The sequence below is a fragment of the Puma concolor genome, chromosome B3 (assembly GCF_028749965.1).
Source record: "Puma concolor isolate L17-30 chromosome B3, mPumCon1.1.hap2, whole genome shotgun sequence".
Classification (NCBI taxonomy): Eukaryota; Metazoa; Chordata; class Mammalia; order Carnivora; family Felidae; genus Puma; species Puma concolor.
Genome location: NC_141672.1, coordinates 33296405 through 33314252, shown reverse-complemented (window position 1 = coordinate 33314252; position 17848 = coordinate 33296405). Strand labels below are relative to the sequence as shown.

Here is a 17848-nt window from a genome sequence, read left to right as displayed (position 1 = left end):
TTTTTCATGAAATTTTCTGAATTTTACATTTTGGCTACCGAATCAAATATTGTTACATCACTGTGTGGGCCAAACAGCCCATGTTTGTGAGTTGCCAGTCTAGAATTTCTGGGCTGGACTGATTTCTAAGCTCTTGGAAAACTAGAAGTAGCAAACTAGGAGGTGTGGGGGAAGCAAGGAGAGGAGACACATTGTAACACAATAGCCAGAGGGGGAGACTGGAAAACACTTGGAACTACAAAACATCAAAGTGCAGTCCTTTGGAACCATTTAATAAAGGAGAAAACATCTCCCGGTTTACATTAAGGGCATTGTGCTTTCTAATCTGACCACAGTGCAATAATAGTAATAATAGCTACAGTGTAAGTTTATGTGTTAAGTTCTGTGTTGATTTTAATAGTAACCTTGAAAGGGAAGAATTTTTGTCCTCTTTATAGATGAGGAAACTAAGCTCATACTGATTTTACAAAGTTCAAAGGGGCTATTTATATAGCCTCTAAATAAATGAACAAAAATTCTTTCCTTGAAAAGAATGGCTATATAATATAGGCTCTCTGTGAAAATTTAGAAAATATGATAATCTGTAAAAGGAAAATAAAATCATCTATTATCACGTTGTCCAATGAGAATCACTAGTAACATTTTTTATTTCTTTCCATTCTTTTTTTCTACTTGTCTACATTTTTAACGTGGTTAATTATGTGGTTTATGTATAATTTTGCATTCTCCCTTCTTTTAGCTGGTAGTATAACATAAGCACTCTGTTACTAAAATTGCGTTCTAGGCATTTTTTAATGTTTTCATTACGTTCAGTTATTTTATGCATAGAATTTTTTTTTAATTTTTTTCAACATTTATTCATTTTTGAGAGGCAGAGAGAGACAGAGCACAGGTGGTGGAGGGGCAGAGAGAGAGGGAGACACAGAATCTGAAACAGGCTTCAGGCTCTGAGCTGTCAGCACAGAGCCCGATGCGGAGCTCAAATCCACGAACCATGAAATCATGAGCCAAGCCGAAGTTGGACGCTTAACCGACTAAGCCACCCAGGCGCCCCTGCATAGAAATTCTTATATATTTAATTTGTTCTCAAAATTTTGCCATGGTAATAGTGTTGAATAAACATTTTTGTGTCTAATGCTATGAACGTAGTTCAGATTATTTCCTCAGAAGTAGAATGATAGGATCAAAGGGCATAAATGTTCTTAAGGTTCTCAATCTGTATTACCAGGTTTTTTAATGCATTTTTTTCCAACAAATGCAAATGACACTGTATTCTCACAAACATTGAATACTTTTATTGTTAAGTTTTAAAACTTTGCTAATTTAATAGAGAAAAATGTATCTTTATTTACATTTTCTCAGGTCAACTGAACTTCTTATCTATTAATAATACATATATCGTCAGGTTCTGATGTTTTCCCAGGTTCTTTCCCAACAGGTTTTGGTTTGTGTTTGTTTTTGTAGTCACACTGAACAGTCTTACGGGATTTCCATTTATGTTTAGTTATTTTATGTTTGAAAAGACTGCTCAAAAAGAAAAACAAATTAGTCCTGTCTTCCAAGGTTGGAGGAAGCAGCATTAATAAAGTATTGCTTGTTCTTACCTCTATGTCAAATGAATTAGGAAAGGGGAAGCCTGTATGCCACTGGGAAAATGGCAGATTTGGAGCCTCGTTTGCTTGAATTTTTATCCAAGTATCTGGGTTTTGAGTTCTTATTCTTGCGAAGGAGGGGCCTAGGAGCCCTTTATGCGTGCTGCTAATGATGTTGGAGATAAGTGCCCACGGTCCCCTGTGCTGAGTGAGCTGATGTCATGCACCTACGTGGTGATACTGGCAGTGCCACGTGCCCTTCTAACAGAGGAAGACACTGAACTTGCTCAGGGTCACGCTGCGGCAACTTAGAAGCAGGAAACCTTTGGGCATCTAGTCTCGGCTGTAAGGACTTGAAGGACAAAGTTCATATTTAAGTTTTCTTCGTCATCTGTTACTGACAATTAAAAGCAGGTAATATAGCAGTTAAAGTGAATATCGTCAAGTTAAAGGAAGTCCCTCCTTGAAGTAGGTTTGTGTGTAAGAATATAAAGATGGCCTTTGTTGCTTGAACAGTAGTACTCTGCACTTGGGATATTTCATTGCTGCAGTGCCTAGAGCTTTGAAGGGAGTAGTCTTATAATAAGTGACGCATCTTGAATTTTTTCGGAGACTATAGCTGATGCTGTCAGTACTAAAATGAGCATGGTACAAGGGACATTGAAATAAACTTTTAAATGCTAAAAGCTTTAAATTAGTGGCTTATATTTCATCAAACCAAATAATTTGACTGTTTGTATGAGCAGTGAAGAAAAACCATTTAACTATGTTGGTGTCTGCCGAGAAAATTAAACTGACTTCAAAGCTTTACACTGATAGTTAATGGCATTGAATACAAGCTGTTTTAATTAATACATCTGGTCAGTCCTTTGGCTCAGTCAGGCTGCAGCTGTGAAACTGTAAAATGAAATAACATAAAGCCAATGGCATTGCATGGTTCCTGCCTCTCTTGAGCAAATACGTCATTTCTCTGACAGAAATTATTACTTTGGGCACTCTCTTTTCATCTTGAACCACACTTGGAATTTGTAGTTCTTCATTTAAGTACATCCTAACAGTGATTTACCAAAGGCAAAAGAGAGAATCTGTCAGCATTTTAACTTTGACATATATACAATTTTGAGATTGAATCTCAAGTTGTGAAGCTCTGTGAAAAAATAACAGCTATACAGATAACATGGAGCCACGTCTCTAGTGCTTGAAATAAATCAGATTGCATCTAAAATAGTTTAGGTAGTTAAGAAATTAGTAAAAAATAAAACTGGAAACTATAACCGGTGGCAGTGATTGACTACTGGTTCTTTTTTTCATCAGAAGTGTTACCTCTATAGTATTAGTCACCCTGAGAAGGTTAGCAGACATTTATCAAGCTCATAAAAGTTATGGAGGGTAAATAATCTCTGTATTGCCTGGTTGAAGATTGAAATGGTGACTAAACAAGGTTTTGAGCTCCTTGGGAAAAAAAAATAAGTGTCATTTCAGGTAGTTGTATTAATGAGACAAATGACAACATTACCTCACATTCACTTTAATGGAATCCTGTTATGGTTCTTTATTATGTGTACTTGAATACCCTTTGAGCCGAAGCATAAATTCTAAAGCAGCTAACCACTGAAAATTCTTGATATGGTTACACTTGTAAGGAATATGTTAGGCCTATTTCCCAGGCCTGATGAAGCTTCACTGCATTTGTGTATCTGTTGATATTAGAGCCAGTGACATGGAGGGTACCAGTCCCTAGTGCTTTGCATGATGCCGGGCATTTAATTCATTCTTCCAATAAATTTTTAGGGAGAATCTGGTATATGCCAGATTCTGTCCTATAAACTGCTGAACGTTGAGCAGTAAATTAAAAACAAAAATCCCTTCTCTCATAGAACTTAGAATTTTGGGAGGGAAGGACAAACATAGTACTCAGTGGATGTTTAACTTCATTTGGTAAATAAATGTGCTTTACTTAATTTCAAAAGGAACTAAAACATAATGCAGTTATTTTAGCTTGCTTGGTCTTTCCTCCAAGAAAGTACTATAAAACTAGTTGATTTACTCATGTTTACCTTGATCTCTTCTTACAATTTCTCAAATTCTTTGCTTCTAAATTTGTTTATGTATTATAATACAGATCTCATGTTTACACTGCAAGTCAGGGTTTTCCAGGCTTTTGGGTTTCACGGTCCAGTAATATATATATTTTTTAAGTTTTTATGTATTTATTTTGAGGGAAAGAGAGAAAGGGAGAATCCCAATCAGGCTCCGCCATTTTGGCACAGAGCCTGATGCAGGGCTTGATCTCATGAAACTGTGAGATCATGACCTGAGCCACAATCGAGAGTTGGACACTGAACTAATTGAGCCCCAGGCTGGTAATACTTTTGAATTTAGGGAAGATTGACACAAGATTGCTTGTTTTTAATTTTGCCAAGTGGAGACACTAAAAAACAAAAACTATTGTCACCGGATGATTTTTTAAAAGAAAGGACATTTTAAGACCAAAAAGTAGGTAGGGCACAATCTCAGAAGAAAGAATCGTCCTCTACATTGAAGAAATAAAACCTTAGGAAAAGCTTGCTACGTTGTCCTCCTCTTACTTTGCCCTGGACCTTTAGAAACTGTCAATAGAGAACAAATATAACTATAATTTTGGTTTTCCTCTTGATGTTGCTGAGGGATTCTTCTGGCTCATACTGTTTAAAGAGGTTGTACAATTGCATGTTATCTTTTTTCAGATAATGGGTTGTATGGGTTTTTTTTTTTTACATATTTATTTTGAAGGAGAGAGAGAATGCACACACACACGCACACACATGGGAGGGGCAGAGAGAGAGAGGGAGAGAAAGAATCCCAGGGAGCCTCCGTGCTGTCAGCGCAGAGCTCAACTCAGGGCTCAATCTCATGAACCGTGAGATCATGACCTGAGCCCAAATCAAGAGTCTGATGCTCAACAGACTGAGCCACACAGGCGCTCCCAGACTGTATCTGTTGTGCCATGTGGTGGACATTGTCTTCGAATGTACAGGGCAACAGTGTGCATTGTCAAATCTAATCATGCTCCTGCCACTAACTAGCCCTAGCCGTGTGATCTTGAGCAAATTATTTCTGACCTTTGGCCTTTGGTTCTTCATCTGTGTATCAAGAGAGGATCATTTTTTACATTTTCTTTGAGTTCTTAAACTTGGATTCTATGTCAATAACTTTGGTAGCTAGTATCCCTCTTTTTAAAGTATGCACCTAAAGATTAATAAAATAAAAATAAACAATTTTTGTTGTGTCTTTGTAAAGATTTGGATCAAGTTCCTTTTCATATTCTTTCAGCTGAGAGCATTTAATTGTTCATACGTGATTAAAAAAGAGATGTAATTTCATGACTATGTGCTTTAAAGACTTACCATGATTTCTTGTAATGACATTTTGCTGCACGTGGAAATGCAAGTGTTTTCAAGCTTACTAGGGCCTTTGGGACATTCTTACAAAATCTATTGCAATATATTTAGAAATATGGTCCATAGAGGGGCACCTGGATGGCTCAATTGGTTAAGTGACTCTTGATATTGGCTCAGGTCATGATCTCATGGAGTGTGGAGTCTGCTTGAGATTCTCTCTCTTTCTCTCTCTCTTTCCCTCCCTCCCTCCCCCCCTTTCCCATTTCTTCTCTCTCTCAAAATAAATAAACAACAACAAAAAAAAGAAATATTGTCCATAGAAATAAGTGAATGGAATTATGGGTAATTTCACCTTGGAGAGAAGAATAAAAATATTAGATTATTTTATTTATTTTTTACTTTTATTTTTTATTTTTTAAAATTTACATCCAAATTAGGGTTAGCATATAGTGCAACAGTGTTTTCAGGAGTAGATTCCTTAGTGCCCCTTACCCATTTAGCTCATCCCCCATCCCACAACCCCTCCAGTAACCCGCAGTTTGTTCTCCATATTTATGAGTCTCTTCTGTGTTGTCCCCCTCCATGCTTTTATATTATTTTTGTCTCCCTTCCCTTATGTTCATCTGTTTTGTCTCTTTTTTTTTTTTTTTAATTTTTTTTTTCAACGTTTATTTATTTTTGGGACAGAGAGAGACAGAGCATGAACGGGGGAGGGGCAGAGAGAGAGGGAGACACAGAATCGGAAACAGGCTCCAGGCTCTGAGCCATCAGCCCAGAGCCTGACGCGGGGCTCGAACTCCCGGACCGCGAGATCGTGACCTGGCTGAAGTCGGACGCTTAACCGACTGCGCCACCTAGGCGCCCTGTTTTGTCTCTTAAAGTCCTCATATGAGTGAAGTCATATGATTTTTATCTTTCTCTGACAAATTTCACTTAGCATAATACCCTCCAGTTCCATCCATGTAGTTGCAAATGGCAAGATTTCATTCTTTTTGATTACTGAGTAATACTCCACTGTGTGTGTGTGTGTGTGTGTGTGTGTGTGTGTGTGTGTGTGTGTGTGTACATACCACATCTTCTTTATCCATTCATCCATCATTGGACATTTGGGTTCTTTCCATACTTTGGCCATTGTTGATAGTGCTGCTATAAACATGGGGGTGCATGTGTCCCTATGAAACAGCATACCTATATCCCATGGATAAATGCCTAGTAGTGCAATTGCCGGGTCATAGGGTAGTTCTATTTTTAGTTTTTTGAGGAACCTCTATACTGTTTTCCAGAATGGCTGCACCAGCTTGCATTCCCAAGATTATTTTATTTTTTTAAAGTTTGTTTATTTTGAGAGACAGAGAAAGCACAGGTTGGGGAGGGGCAGAGAGAGTAGGGAAGAGAGAGAATCTTAGGCAGGCTCTGAACTGCCAGCAAACAGCCAGACATGGGCTCAAACTCATGAAAATGTGAGATCATGACCAGAGCTAAAATCAAGAGTCAGAGGCTTAACCAACTGAGCCACCCAGGCGGCCCGCATTAGATTATTTTAAATAGGTTAAAATTTAAAAGGCAACATTTTAGGAGAATTCTTTGTTTACTTTATTGATTTGAAGGTCTTTTTCTTCATGCCCATAGATATCTAAGTTCTTCTGGATGGCATGTATCCTTCAGTTATCTTAAATTTCACCTGCGTCTTAATTTTGTAGTATGCGAGCCTCAAGAACTCACCTCTGCTCCTGCTTTTTATAACTTGTCTCAATGTAGTACTTCATATGAGCCAATGTAGAATATTTTAAAGCACTTGGTAAATGCCTAGTAAATTTGTGGATTGGTCCAGAATTGTGAATACCCCTGGGTTTTCCATGCAGTCATTGACATAAAATTGTGATGAATGATTTTTAAGGAATGTTTGAATGACAGATGAATTGTTTAAGAAAAAATTTTGGGGATGTGCCTGGGTGGCTCAGTCGAGTGTCCAACTCTTGGTTTTGGCCTAGGTCATGATCTCACAGTTTTGTGAGTCCCTGCCCCATGTCTGGCTCTGCACTGGCAGTGAGGAGCCTGCTTGGGATTCATTCTCTCCCTCTCCCCCTCCCTCCCTCCCTCCCTCCCTCCCTCCCTCTCTCTCTCTCTCTCTCTCTCTCTGCCCCTCCCCTGCTTGTGCTGTCTCTGTCTCAAAATAAATAAATAAATTTTAAAAAAAAGAAAAAGAAAAAAATTTGGAAATGCCTTTTAGTATCCCACATAGACTCTGAGTTTGGTTTCAGAGAGTTGCCATGAAGAAGCTTTGTTAAAATTGAATGGTTCTAAAATGAATCCTTTCAAGGATCCTGGCTGAGTAAATTACTACCTAGGTAATTTTTATAGATCTGTAATTTTGTAGAGTAAAAGGTACCAATCTGAATAGTTCGATGAATTTTGGCAAAGGTAAACAAATGTACCTAACATTCCAGTCAAGATTTAGAACCTTTCCATCATCCTAAAAAAGAAATAACCTGGTGCCATTTTCTAGTTAATCCCTCCTGCCACTGTGTTTTCCCACTAACCCCATCTGCTAGGGGCAACCACTGTTGTGATTTCTTTTGCCAAGGCTTAGTTTGGCCTGCTTTTGAATTTCATATAAATAGACTCAGTAAGTAACTCTTGTGTAAGGCTTCTTTCATTCAAACATCAGGACATGTTTTTGAAATTCATTCAGGTTCCTGTATGTAGCGGTAGTTTATTCCTTTTTGTTACTGAGTTCCATCATATGAATATATCACAGTTAGTTTATACATTCCCTTATCGATGGACATCTGATCCAGATTGTGCCTAGTATTGAGAAAGCGTCTACGAACATTCTTGCACAGGTTTTTTTGTGAACATTGTTATGTCTCCTGGAAAATACCCAAAGTGAAATTGTTGGTTTAACTTGATATGAGACTAACGGTTTTCCAAAGTGGTTGTACCATTTTATGGACCCACCAGCAACGCGTGAGTCTTCCAGTTGCTCCGTGTCTTTGCCATTACTTAGGTTTGTCAGCCTTTAATTTGAGCAATTTTAGTGGCTGTAAAGAGGTATCTTGTAATTTAGATTTGCGTTTTCCTGGTGACTAAAGATGTTGAGCACTCTTTCATGGGCTTATTGGACATCCGTATATCTTTGGTGAAGTGGCTGTTCAGTGTTTTACCCATTTTTTGTTGTGTGGGTTTTTTGTTTGCTTTTGCCTGTTACTGAGTTGTGGAAGTTCTTTATCAGTATCTTAAGTTGGGTTCCCCAGAAAACAGACTCTGAGGAGGAGATTTGCACACAGGAAGTTTATTGGGGGACACTGTGGGGAATAACACCTGGGGAAGAACGAGCAGGGTTAAGCAGATGGAGAAGTTGAACTGTTATTTGGTTATATTAGAGGCCTCAGCTCACCTTGCAGCAGGCTCTGAAGCTGGATGGCCCTTCAGAGATTTCCTGAATGGAGACAAGGAGACCTGGCTTTGTACCTCCCTCCATACAACCCAGTGGACTCGTCATGGGATATGGACTGCCCTGGGAGAGGTTCGTCAGTACCCTTTGGCCCAAGGTCAGGTCCTCACAGGGACTCAGCTGTCTCATCAGACTGCAACACTCCCCGTGGCTAGGGGAACAGGTGTCTCCAACCTGAAGGAGGTGATGTGGACAGCGTTCCCACAGCATGTTACAGGTGTATGTATTGTAGCTATTTTCTTCCTGTATATAGCTTGTCTGTTCATTTTCTTAGTGGGTCAGCAAATGTCTTAAGTTCTGATGTGGAATTTTTTTGTGTCCTTGATAAGAAAATTTTGCCAACACCAAAACTGCACAGATATTCTTCCTTCTAAAAGTTTGAGTTCTAGATTTTATATTAAGGTATAATCCATCAGGAATTAATTTTTATGTATGATGTGAGCTGCCACCCAAGTAATTCTTGAGGGCGATCAGCTCTTTTTCTTTTAAGTACATCAGTTTCATTTCTTCTCATCTTCCCTTAATTTGCACTACAGGGGCGTCTTTCATTTCCATTTCCCAGAGTCCACCATGGTCAACGTCAAGATGCTGACAGGACAGTTTTCTTCCCCAAGCAATGTATTCGCTAGTTTGATCGTGGAGTTCTGAAAGCAAGTCCCTAAAATGAAATGGTGTGCTCAGTGCAGTTCAGTTTACCATTATTTTTGTCCTTCCTTAGAAGTAAAACTTTACATTCATGAACGTTTTTTTAAAAACAAAGGTGACTTTTAAGAATTCGTTGGAGAACATGAGAAGACTGACTCACATACCATGTCCCCTTCTACACAGAATAGAGCTGTTTTTCTGTCTTGTGTTCTCTGTGCTCTGACAGTTTGTCTCAAATGAATGCTGTGATTAACAGTGCTTTGATGAGCTTAGTAACTTGTAAAGGACAAAAACTCTTAGAATAGCTCAGTATTAAATATTAAAATAGTAACACCAGTTGTTTGGTGTCATTTTTCCAAAATGCTTCAGTCACTTTCTCCTGTTGCCTCCTATATAAGACATGTACAACTGTTCTTATTTTACAGAAGAAAAGCTGAGGTACTGAATTATGAACCAGTTTGGACACAGAGCCATTTTCTACCTCCCAAGCCAGTGCCCCCTACTACTGGATGCATTCAGAATGCTGTATCTATAAGTAGCTAATAACGGCCATCCTGAATGTAGGAAGGACCCACCTGGCCTGTGTGCTGGGAAGCAGGGGGTTTCCCCTCTTGCTACATAGCAGGTATTAGCTGGTGCTGACATTGCAACTGTAGTTTCCCCGTTTTCACTGGAGACACAACGAGATCTAGATTCCTTCCTTCCTCCCAAACAAGGAAGGAGCCTTAATGCTTCAACCAGCCTTTCAACTAAGAACCCATTTTCCCACAGACACAGTATGTGTACGTCTGTACGTACATATGTCCCCCTAGCCTCAGAGTCACAGGTTTAGTAGGAGAACAGAGATAACGCAGACGGTTACTTTTCTTCACCTCATAAAGGAAACTAAAACAGAAAAGTGAAGCATGTACATGACACACCACTAATTATTAAAACATTTTCATGAACAACATACATAACTACCCCCTTTTAGTTTTTTAAATCATTTTTCATACTGCTAAGACTCCAGGAAGCCATATAGGGCACACCACTGCTTCAAGACACTTTGAAATATAATCTTATATATCTTGTATGTTGGGAGGCAATCTCTCAAAGAAAATTGGGTGGAAAGAAAAAAATCGAGATTAGGTTGGATTAAAACTGTAGATCATTTATGGCATTGATTGTGATGATGGTTTCACAGGTATATGCGTATCTCCATACACATCAAGTTGTATACATTAAATATCTACAGCTTTTGGTATTTGAGTCATATCTCAGTGAAGCAGTTTTGAAAGAAAATCCAGAGAACATTTTAGTACCGAATTAATTAAGCACATTTTTTTCATCGTACTTCGTGTTCATTGCAGCTCAATTATGAATACGTTTCACAAATTGTATGCTACATATTATGTTTATAAAGTATAAAGTCAAAAATTTGTTAATGTTTAATTTATACTTAACTCTACTTATGTATACTTGCATTACAAATATGAGATTATCGTTGCATATTGTCTGCCATCAGCTTTTTCCTCATGGCAGTACATCATGAGTTTCTATATCCATGAATAGAATCATAGTGGGGGTTTTTATTTTGTTGTTTTTTTTTTATTTAATTTTTGAGAGACAGAGAGAGACAGAGCGTAAGTGGGAGAAGAGCAGAGAGAGAGGGAGACACAGAATCCGAAGCAGGCTCCAGGCTCTGAGCTGTCAGCACAGAGCCCGATGGGGGCTCGAACCCATGAGCCACGAGATCACGACCTGACCCAAAGTCAGACGCTTAACTGACTGAGCCACCCAGGCACCCCTCTTTTCAACAGTTTCTTATGTTTTTTTTCCAGGAGCGACTAAAGCTGGTGACTGTTCTGGGTGCTGGTCTTCTCTGTGGAACTGCGCTGGCGGTCATCGTGCCTGAAGGAGTACATGCACTTTATGAAGATATTCTTGAGGGTGAGAGAGAGAGAAGAGGGCCTTCTTTGAGAGATGTTGTTGACGTGGAGAGTTGAAAGGAGAAGCCTGGTGGGGGTTTTTTTCCTGAACATAGTTCATATTTGCCATACAATTCTACCCTGAGAAGAATTCTTAAAACTTCTCTTCTGACATCTTTGACATTGAACACACCCTTAGCAGTTTGTGAATTGGATGCCCTAATGGCTAATGATGTTAAACACTTTTTCATATGCTTGTTTATCTTTATTATGTGTTCTTTATAATTCAAATTTTTGCCTATTTTTTTAAATTGTGTTTTCTGGGGTGCCTGGGTAGCTGAGTCAGTTGAGTGTCTAAGACTCTTGATTTTGGCTCAGGTCATGATCCCAGGGTCATGGGATCGAGCCATGCTTTGGGCCCTGCACTGAGCTTGGAGCCTGCTTAAGATTCTTTTCTCTCTCCCTCTGCCCCTCTACCTGCTCCTACTGTCTCTTTCTCTCCCTCTCTCTCTCTCTCTCTGTCTCTGTCTCAAATTAATTAATTAATTTTCTTATTATTGATTTTTGAGAGTTCTTTATATATTCTAGACACAAGTTGTTATTTTTTTGTTTTTTTGCTTTTTTAAGTAAGCCCTAGGCCCAATGTGGGGCTCAAACTCACGACCCCAAGATTAAAGAGTCACATGTTCTACTGACTGAGCTACCAGGCATTCCCTGGATACAAGTCTTTTATCAGATAGGTGATCTGCAAATATTTTCTCCTACTCATTGGCTTATTTTTTCATTCTGTTAACAGTATCATTCACAGAGTAGTTTCTAATTTTGATGAAGTCCAATTTATCAATTCCTTCTTTCATGAATTATGCTTTGGAGTCATATCTAAAATCCCTTTGCTAAACCCAAGTTCACAAAGATTTTCTCTTTGGTTTTCTTCTAGAAGTTTTATAATTTTAGGTTTTACACTTAGATCCATGATCCATTTTGAGTTAATTTTGAATATGGTGTGAAGGTTTATTTTTTTGGATATGGATGGATGTCCAGTAGTTCCAACACCATTTGTTGAAAAGATTATTCCTTCTCTGTTGAATTGTCTTTGCAGCTTTGTGAAAAATCAATTGACCGCACTTGTGTTGGTCTATTTTTGTACTCTCTATTCTGTTCAATTGATCTACATGTCTTTCCTTTGCCAATACAGCATTATCTTGATGACTAACTTTATAGCAAATCTTGACATCAGATAGTGGAGTCCTTCTAACTTTGTTCTTATTTTTCAGAATTGTTTTGGTTAAACTAGTTCCTTTGCCTTTCTAAATAATTTTAGAATCAGCTTGTCAGTATCTACAAAATATGGTGAGACTCTGAGTTGAATCTAAGCTTAATTTGGGGAGAATTGACATCTTAAAAATACTGTATTTTCCAATTCATGAATACAGTATAGATCTCCATATTTTTTTAGGCCTTTGATTTCTTTCATCAGTGTTACAGTTTTTTGTTTTTGTTTTTGTTTTTTATTTTTTTTAACATTTTATTCATTTTTTTTTTTTTTAATTTTTTTTTTCAACGTTTATTTATTTTTGGGACAGAGAGAGACAGAGCATGAACAGGGGAGGGGCAGAGAGAGAGGGAGACACAGAATCGGAAACAGGCTCCAGGCTCTGAGCCATCAGCCCAGATCCTGACGCAGGGCTCGAACTCATGGACCGCGAGATCGTGACCTGGCTGAAGTCGGACGCTTAACCGACTGCGCCACCCAGGCGCCCCAACATTTTATTCATTTTTGAGAGAGAGAGAGAGAGAAAGTGTGAGCAGGGTAGGGGCAGAGAGAGAGGGAGACACAGAATCCAAAACAGACTCCAGGCTCCAAGTTGTCAGCACAGAGCCTGATGCGGGGCTCATATTCCCAAACGGCAAGATCATGACCTGAGCTGAAGTCGGCCGCTTAACCAACTGAGCCGCCCAGGTGCCCGTTTTTGTTTTTGTTTTTTTGTTTTTTAATGTTTATTTTTGAGAGAGAGAGAGAGAGAGAGAAGCAGAGTGTGAGTGGGGGAGGTTCAGAGAGAGAGGGAGACACAGAACTCAAAGCAGGCTCCAGGTTGTCAGCACAGAGCCCGATGCGGGACTCGAACTGAGATCACGACCCGAGCTGAAGTCGGACACTTAGCCAACAGAGCCACGCAGGTGCCCCTGTTTTGTATTTTTTTTTGTTTTTGTTTTGGGGTTTTTTTTTGGGGGGGGGGTTGTTTGTTTTTTAAGTAATCTCTACACCCAGCATGGAGCTCGAACTCAAAGCCCTGAGATCAAGAGTTGCATGCTCCACAAACGAGCCAGCCAGGTACCCCCAGGATTGTGGTTTTTAGCATACAGATCTGCAGGTATTTTGTTAGATTTATACCTCAGTAATTCATGTTTTTAGTATGATTGTAAATGGTCCCGTAAAAATATTTTGGTTTCCAGTATTCTAGTATATAGAAATTTGCTAAACCTAACTTGTTATAGGAGTTTTTTTGTAGATTCTTTGGGATTTGCTAAACAATCGCATCGTCTATGAATAGAGACAGTTTATTGTTTTCCTTTCCAGAAACACTTTAATGTTTATCTTTCCAATAGTCTTTTAAAATTTTTTTTCCTTTTCTTATTGCACTGGCTAGACTATCTAGTATGAGGTTTACTAGGAATGAAAGTAGTCAGCCTTGCCTTATTCTCATTCAGTCTTTCACCATTAAGTATAGTGATAGCTTGGGGCGCCTGGGTGGCTCAGTCAGTTGAGCGTCCGACTTCAGCTCAGACCATGATCTCACACTCCGTGAGTTTGAGCCCTGCATCAGGCTCTGTGCTGACAGCTCAGATCCTGGAGCCCACTTCAGATTCTGTGCCTCCCCCTCTCTCTGCCCCTCCCCTGCTTATGCTCTCTCTCTCTCTGTCTCAAAAATAAATAAAAAAATACTAAAAAAATTTTTTTAAAAAAGTATAGTGTTAGCTATAGGTTTTTTTAAAGACTTCCTTTTCAAGTTAAGAAAGTTTCTCCTTTTGGGGCACCTGGGTGGCTCGGTTGAGCGCCCCACTTTGGGTCAGGTCATGATCTCACAGTTCATGAGTTCGAGCCCCATGTCGGGCTCTGTGCAACAGCTCAGAGCCTGGAGCCTGCTTCAGATTCTGTGTCTCCCTCTCTCTCTGCCCCTCTCCCACTTGTGCTGTCTCTCAAAAATGAATAAATGTTAAAAAAAAAAAAAAAAAAAGAAAGTTTCTCCTTTTATTCCTAGTTTGTTGCAAGTGTTTATCTAGTCTTTTTATGTGGTGAATTACAGTGGTATTCAAGTGTTGAACTAGACTTGTGTATACCACCCCCCTTGATTGTTAGTAGATTATCATCACTGGATTCAATCTGCTGATATCTTGTTGAGGGTATCTGTATCTTTGTTGAGGAGGACTATTGGCCTGTGGTTTTTCTTTCTTAAAATGTCTTTGTATGGTTTTGTTGTCAGAGTAACGCTGGTCTCTTAGGGTTGGAAAGTGTTGCCTCTTCTGCATTTTGGAAGTCTGTAAAAAAGCAAAAAATATTTCTTTCTTAAATGTTTGCTAGAATTTACCAGTGATACCATCTAGGCCTAGAGTTTTCTACTTTGGAAGGTTTTTAGCTATGAATTCAGTTTATTTAATAGACATAAGACCATTCAAATTACCCATTTTTTTCTAAGTTAAAGAATTAGTCAGGGGCGCCTGGGTGGCTCAGTTGGTTGAGCGTCCGACTTCGGCTCAGGTCATGATCTCGCGGTCTGTGGGTTTGAGCCCCTCATCGGGCTCTGTGCTGACAACTTGGAGCCTGGAGCCTGCTTCGGATTCTGTGTCTCCCTCTCTCTGCCCCTCCCCCAGTCATGCTCTCTCTCTCTCTCTCTCTCTCTCTCTCTCTGTCAAAAATAAATAAACATTAAAAAAATGTTTAAAAATTACTCATAGTTGTTCATAGTAACCTTTTTTTCTAATGTCTTCATTAAATTTTTTTGCCCCAAAGAACCATGTTTGATTTCATTTTTTTTCTGCTTTATATTTTGTTGATTTCTGTTTTGCCTTATACATATTAAAGCTTTTTGGTCAGGTACCTACTACACATTTAGGATTACTAGGTCTTATTGGTGAGCTGACCTTTTTTCATTATTATGTCCCTATTTATTCCTGATAAATATTTCTTGTTCTCAAGTCTGCGTTATTTGATATTAACATAGCCACTCCAGCCACGTTCCTTTTGAGTAGTGTTTACATGGTATACCTTTTTTCATCCTTTTACTTTTAACGTATATCATTCACTATTTTTTTTTTTAATTTTTTTTTATTTTTAAAAAAAAATTTTTTTTTCAACGTTTATTTTTGGGACAGAGAGAGACAGAGCATGAACGGGGGAGGGGCAGAGAGAGAGGGAGACACAGAATTGGAAACAGGCTCCAGGCTCTGAGCCATCAGCACAGAGCCCGACGCGGGGCTCGAACTCCCGGACCGCGAGATCGTGACCTGGCTGAAGTCGGATGCTTAACCGACTGCGCCACCCAGGCGCCCCTATCATTCACTATTTTTAAATTGGATTTATTGTAAACAGCATATAGTTGAATTATATTTTTTAAAATCTGATTTGACAATTTCTCTGTCTTCTAGTTGGTGTATTTAGACCAGGGGTCAGCAAACTTTTTCTGTAATGGGTCAGACAGTAAATATTTCAGACTTTGTGAGTCATGTGGTCTCTATTGATACTATTGAATTCTGCCATTGTAATCAAGGGTACTGATTCTTTCCTTTGTGATCACCACTCTTCTGCTGAGCCATCCAGTGAACGTACTGTTTCAAATAATATATTTGTCAGTTTTAAGATTTCTACTTGGTTTCTTTTTATAGTTTCTATTTCTTCAAATGACATTCATTCATTTGAAGTGTTTTTTTACCTTTACCGATGAAAGCGTAGTTATAATAGCTGCTTTAAAGTCTTAAGTATTCCAGTATCTGAGTTGTCTTGGGGTGGGTTGATTGTTTTTTCCCTTCATAATTGGTGAAATTTTTCTGTTTCTTTGTATGTCAAACAAGTTTGGGTTGTATTCTAGACATTTTTAATAATATATTTTGGGACTTTGAGTCCTTTCAAAATCCTCTAGAGAATATGTAATTCTTTTGTTTTAGCAGTCACTTAGCCTGGTTGATTTCAGACTGTGAAACCAGTGGTGCCTTTTTGGGTGATGGTTTTAATTTTAGTTCAGTTTTCAAAGCCTTTGTAATGCTGCTTTGGGTATGTCCCATCCCTGCAGAGCTCAGGGGTGAGTCTGGGACTTGTGCCTTTATACACACTGTGAAGGGAACCCTTCTTAGCTCTTTCCTCTCCTGGATTCCTCTCACACTCCCTGGCTTCCAGGGGCCCATTTACTTCATTCTCTGGCCAGAAAGATGGAGTTTTTCTAGGAGTTTTAGCTGCCTCTGCTGTCACTGCACACTTCTGTGTAACTTGGGACACCTTCAGGCCAAAGTGGCAGGAGAAAAGAGAGAACAGAATAGCCAAATCCCCCCCCTCCCCCCATGCTCTTCAGACCACTCCTGCCAGAAAGATGTGGTTTTTCTGGGGCTTATAACTACCTGGGTTGCTGCCATGCCGTTCTGCAACTGGGACCACCTTCAAGGTAGGGCTGGGAAAGAAAAACGAGGGGTCGTTTCCCTCCGTACCAACACCTCTCAGCAGCCCCTTTCCCTGGTCCTCTGGCCAGAAAGACAAGGTTTCTTTTGAAGTTTTTGCTGCCCTCTCTCCTCTTGCTATTGTTTACATTTGTTAGTCCTTAGGTAGTTGTTCTTTGTGTGTTTTGTTCCGTTTTTGTAGTAATCATTGTGTAACTGAGGCTATAATAGGTTTACTCCATCTTAGCCAGCTCCAGAAGTCCCTGTCATTTTTAAAAAATTTTTATTTTAGTGTATTTATGAGACAGAGACAGAGCATGAGTGGGGGAGGGGCAGAGAGAGAAGGAGGCACAGAATCCCCAAGCAGGCCCCAGGCTCCGAGGTGTCGGCACAGAGCCCAATGCGGGACTCGAACTCACGAAGTGTGAGATCATGACCTGAGCCGAAGTCAGACGCTTAACCGACTGAGCCACCCAGGTGCCACCCCCATCATTCTTTTTAAAAAGTAAAATATTAATACCCGATTCTGTGAACATTTCTTGAAGTAGCTTAACCATCATACTAACTTCAAACTTTTAATCTCCAAATTTCCCACATCTCTCTGCACTCTGGTGAGCTTGCTCACATTGCTTTATTTTCTGCTACTTTATCATTTTCTTCCCCCACCCTTTTCCTCTTTTTCTTTTTGTAGATCAAATCAACTTTTCTCCCAACTTCAAGAAAGGAGTTTGTGTACATGTTTACCACAGCCTATAGTTTAGTTCTTCTGTGGACCTTATAATTATGATAATTAACAGATATTTTTTCAGAGCTCAGTGTACTGTGTTAACCAAGTGCCAGGTACTTTAATAAGCATTATTAAATACTAATTAATGTAAAAAGGAATCTCTCACATATTTTTCTATAATTATAGCTCTAAAATTACTGGAATTAGATCAGCATTCATATGAGAAGACTGTCTTTCTACAGAAACAAGTTTTAAGAAGATGGTTTATGGAGGACTTCAGTGCTTGCTTACTGTGGGGCTAGATTTGAAGCCACCATAATTTTTTGGAACATGAGAATTGGTACATTGAGGAAGGCAGGTTATGGGGTCAAAAACCTAAATATAAACCTGATACATTATTCACAACTGTTAGGATAGTCATCGGAACTGTTACCAGAAATGGCTCAATATAGATTATTTTACTAATTTGTCAGTGAATGCCACATATCAGATTTTTTAGA

At 39.1% G+C, this 17848-nt stretch overlaps 1 protein-coding gene across 1 annotated transcript in view; it reads left to right on the top strand.

Annotated features, from left to right (window-relative positions):
• Positions 1–17848, top strand: part of SLC39A9 (solute carrier family 39 member 9) — a 51731-nt gene that overhangs the window by 10625 nt on the left and 23258 nt on the right. The window contains exon 2 of the mRNA XM_025918670.2: positions 10892–11000. Coding sequence (XP_025774455.1) covers positions 10892–11000 — 109 coding nt within the window. The remainder of the gene's footprint in view (positions 1–10891; positions 11001–17848) is intronic.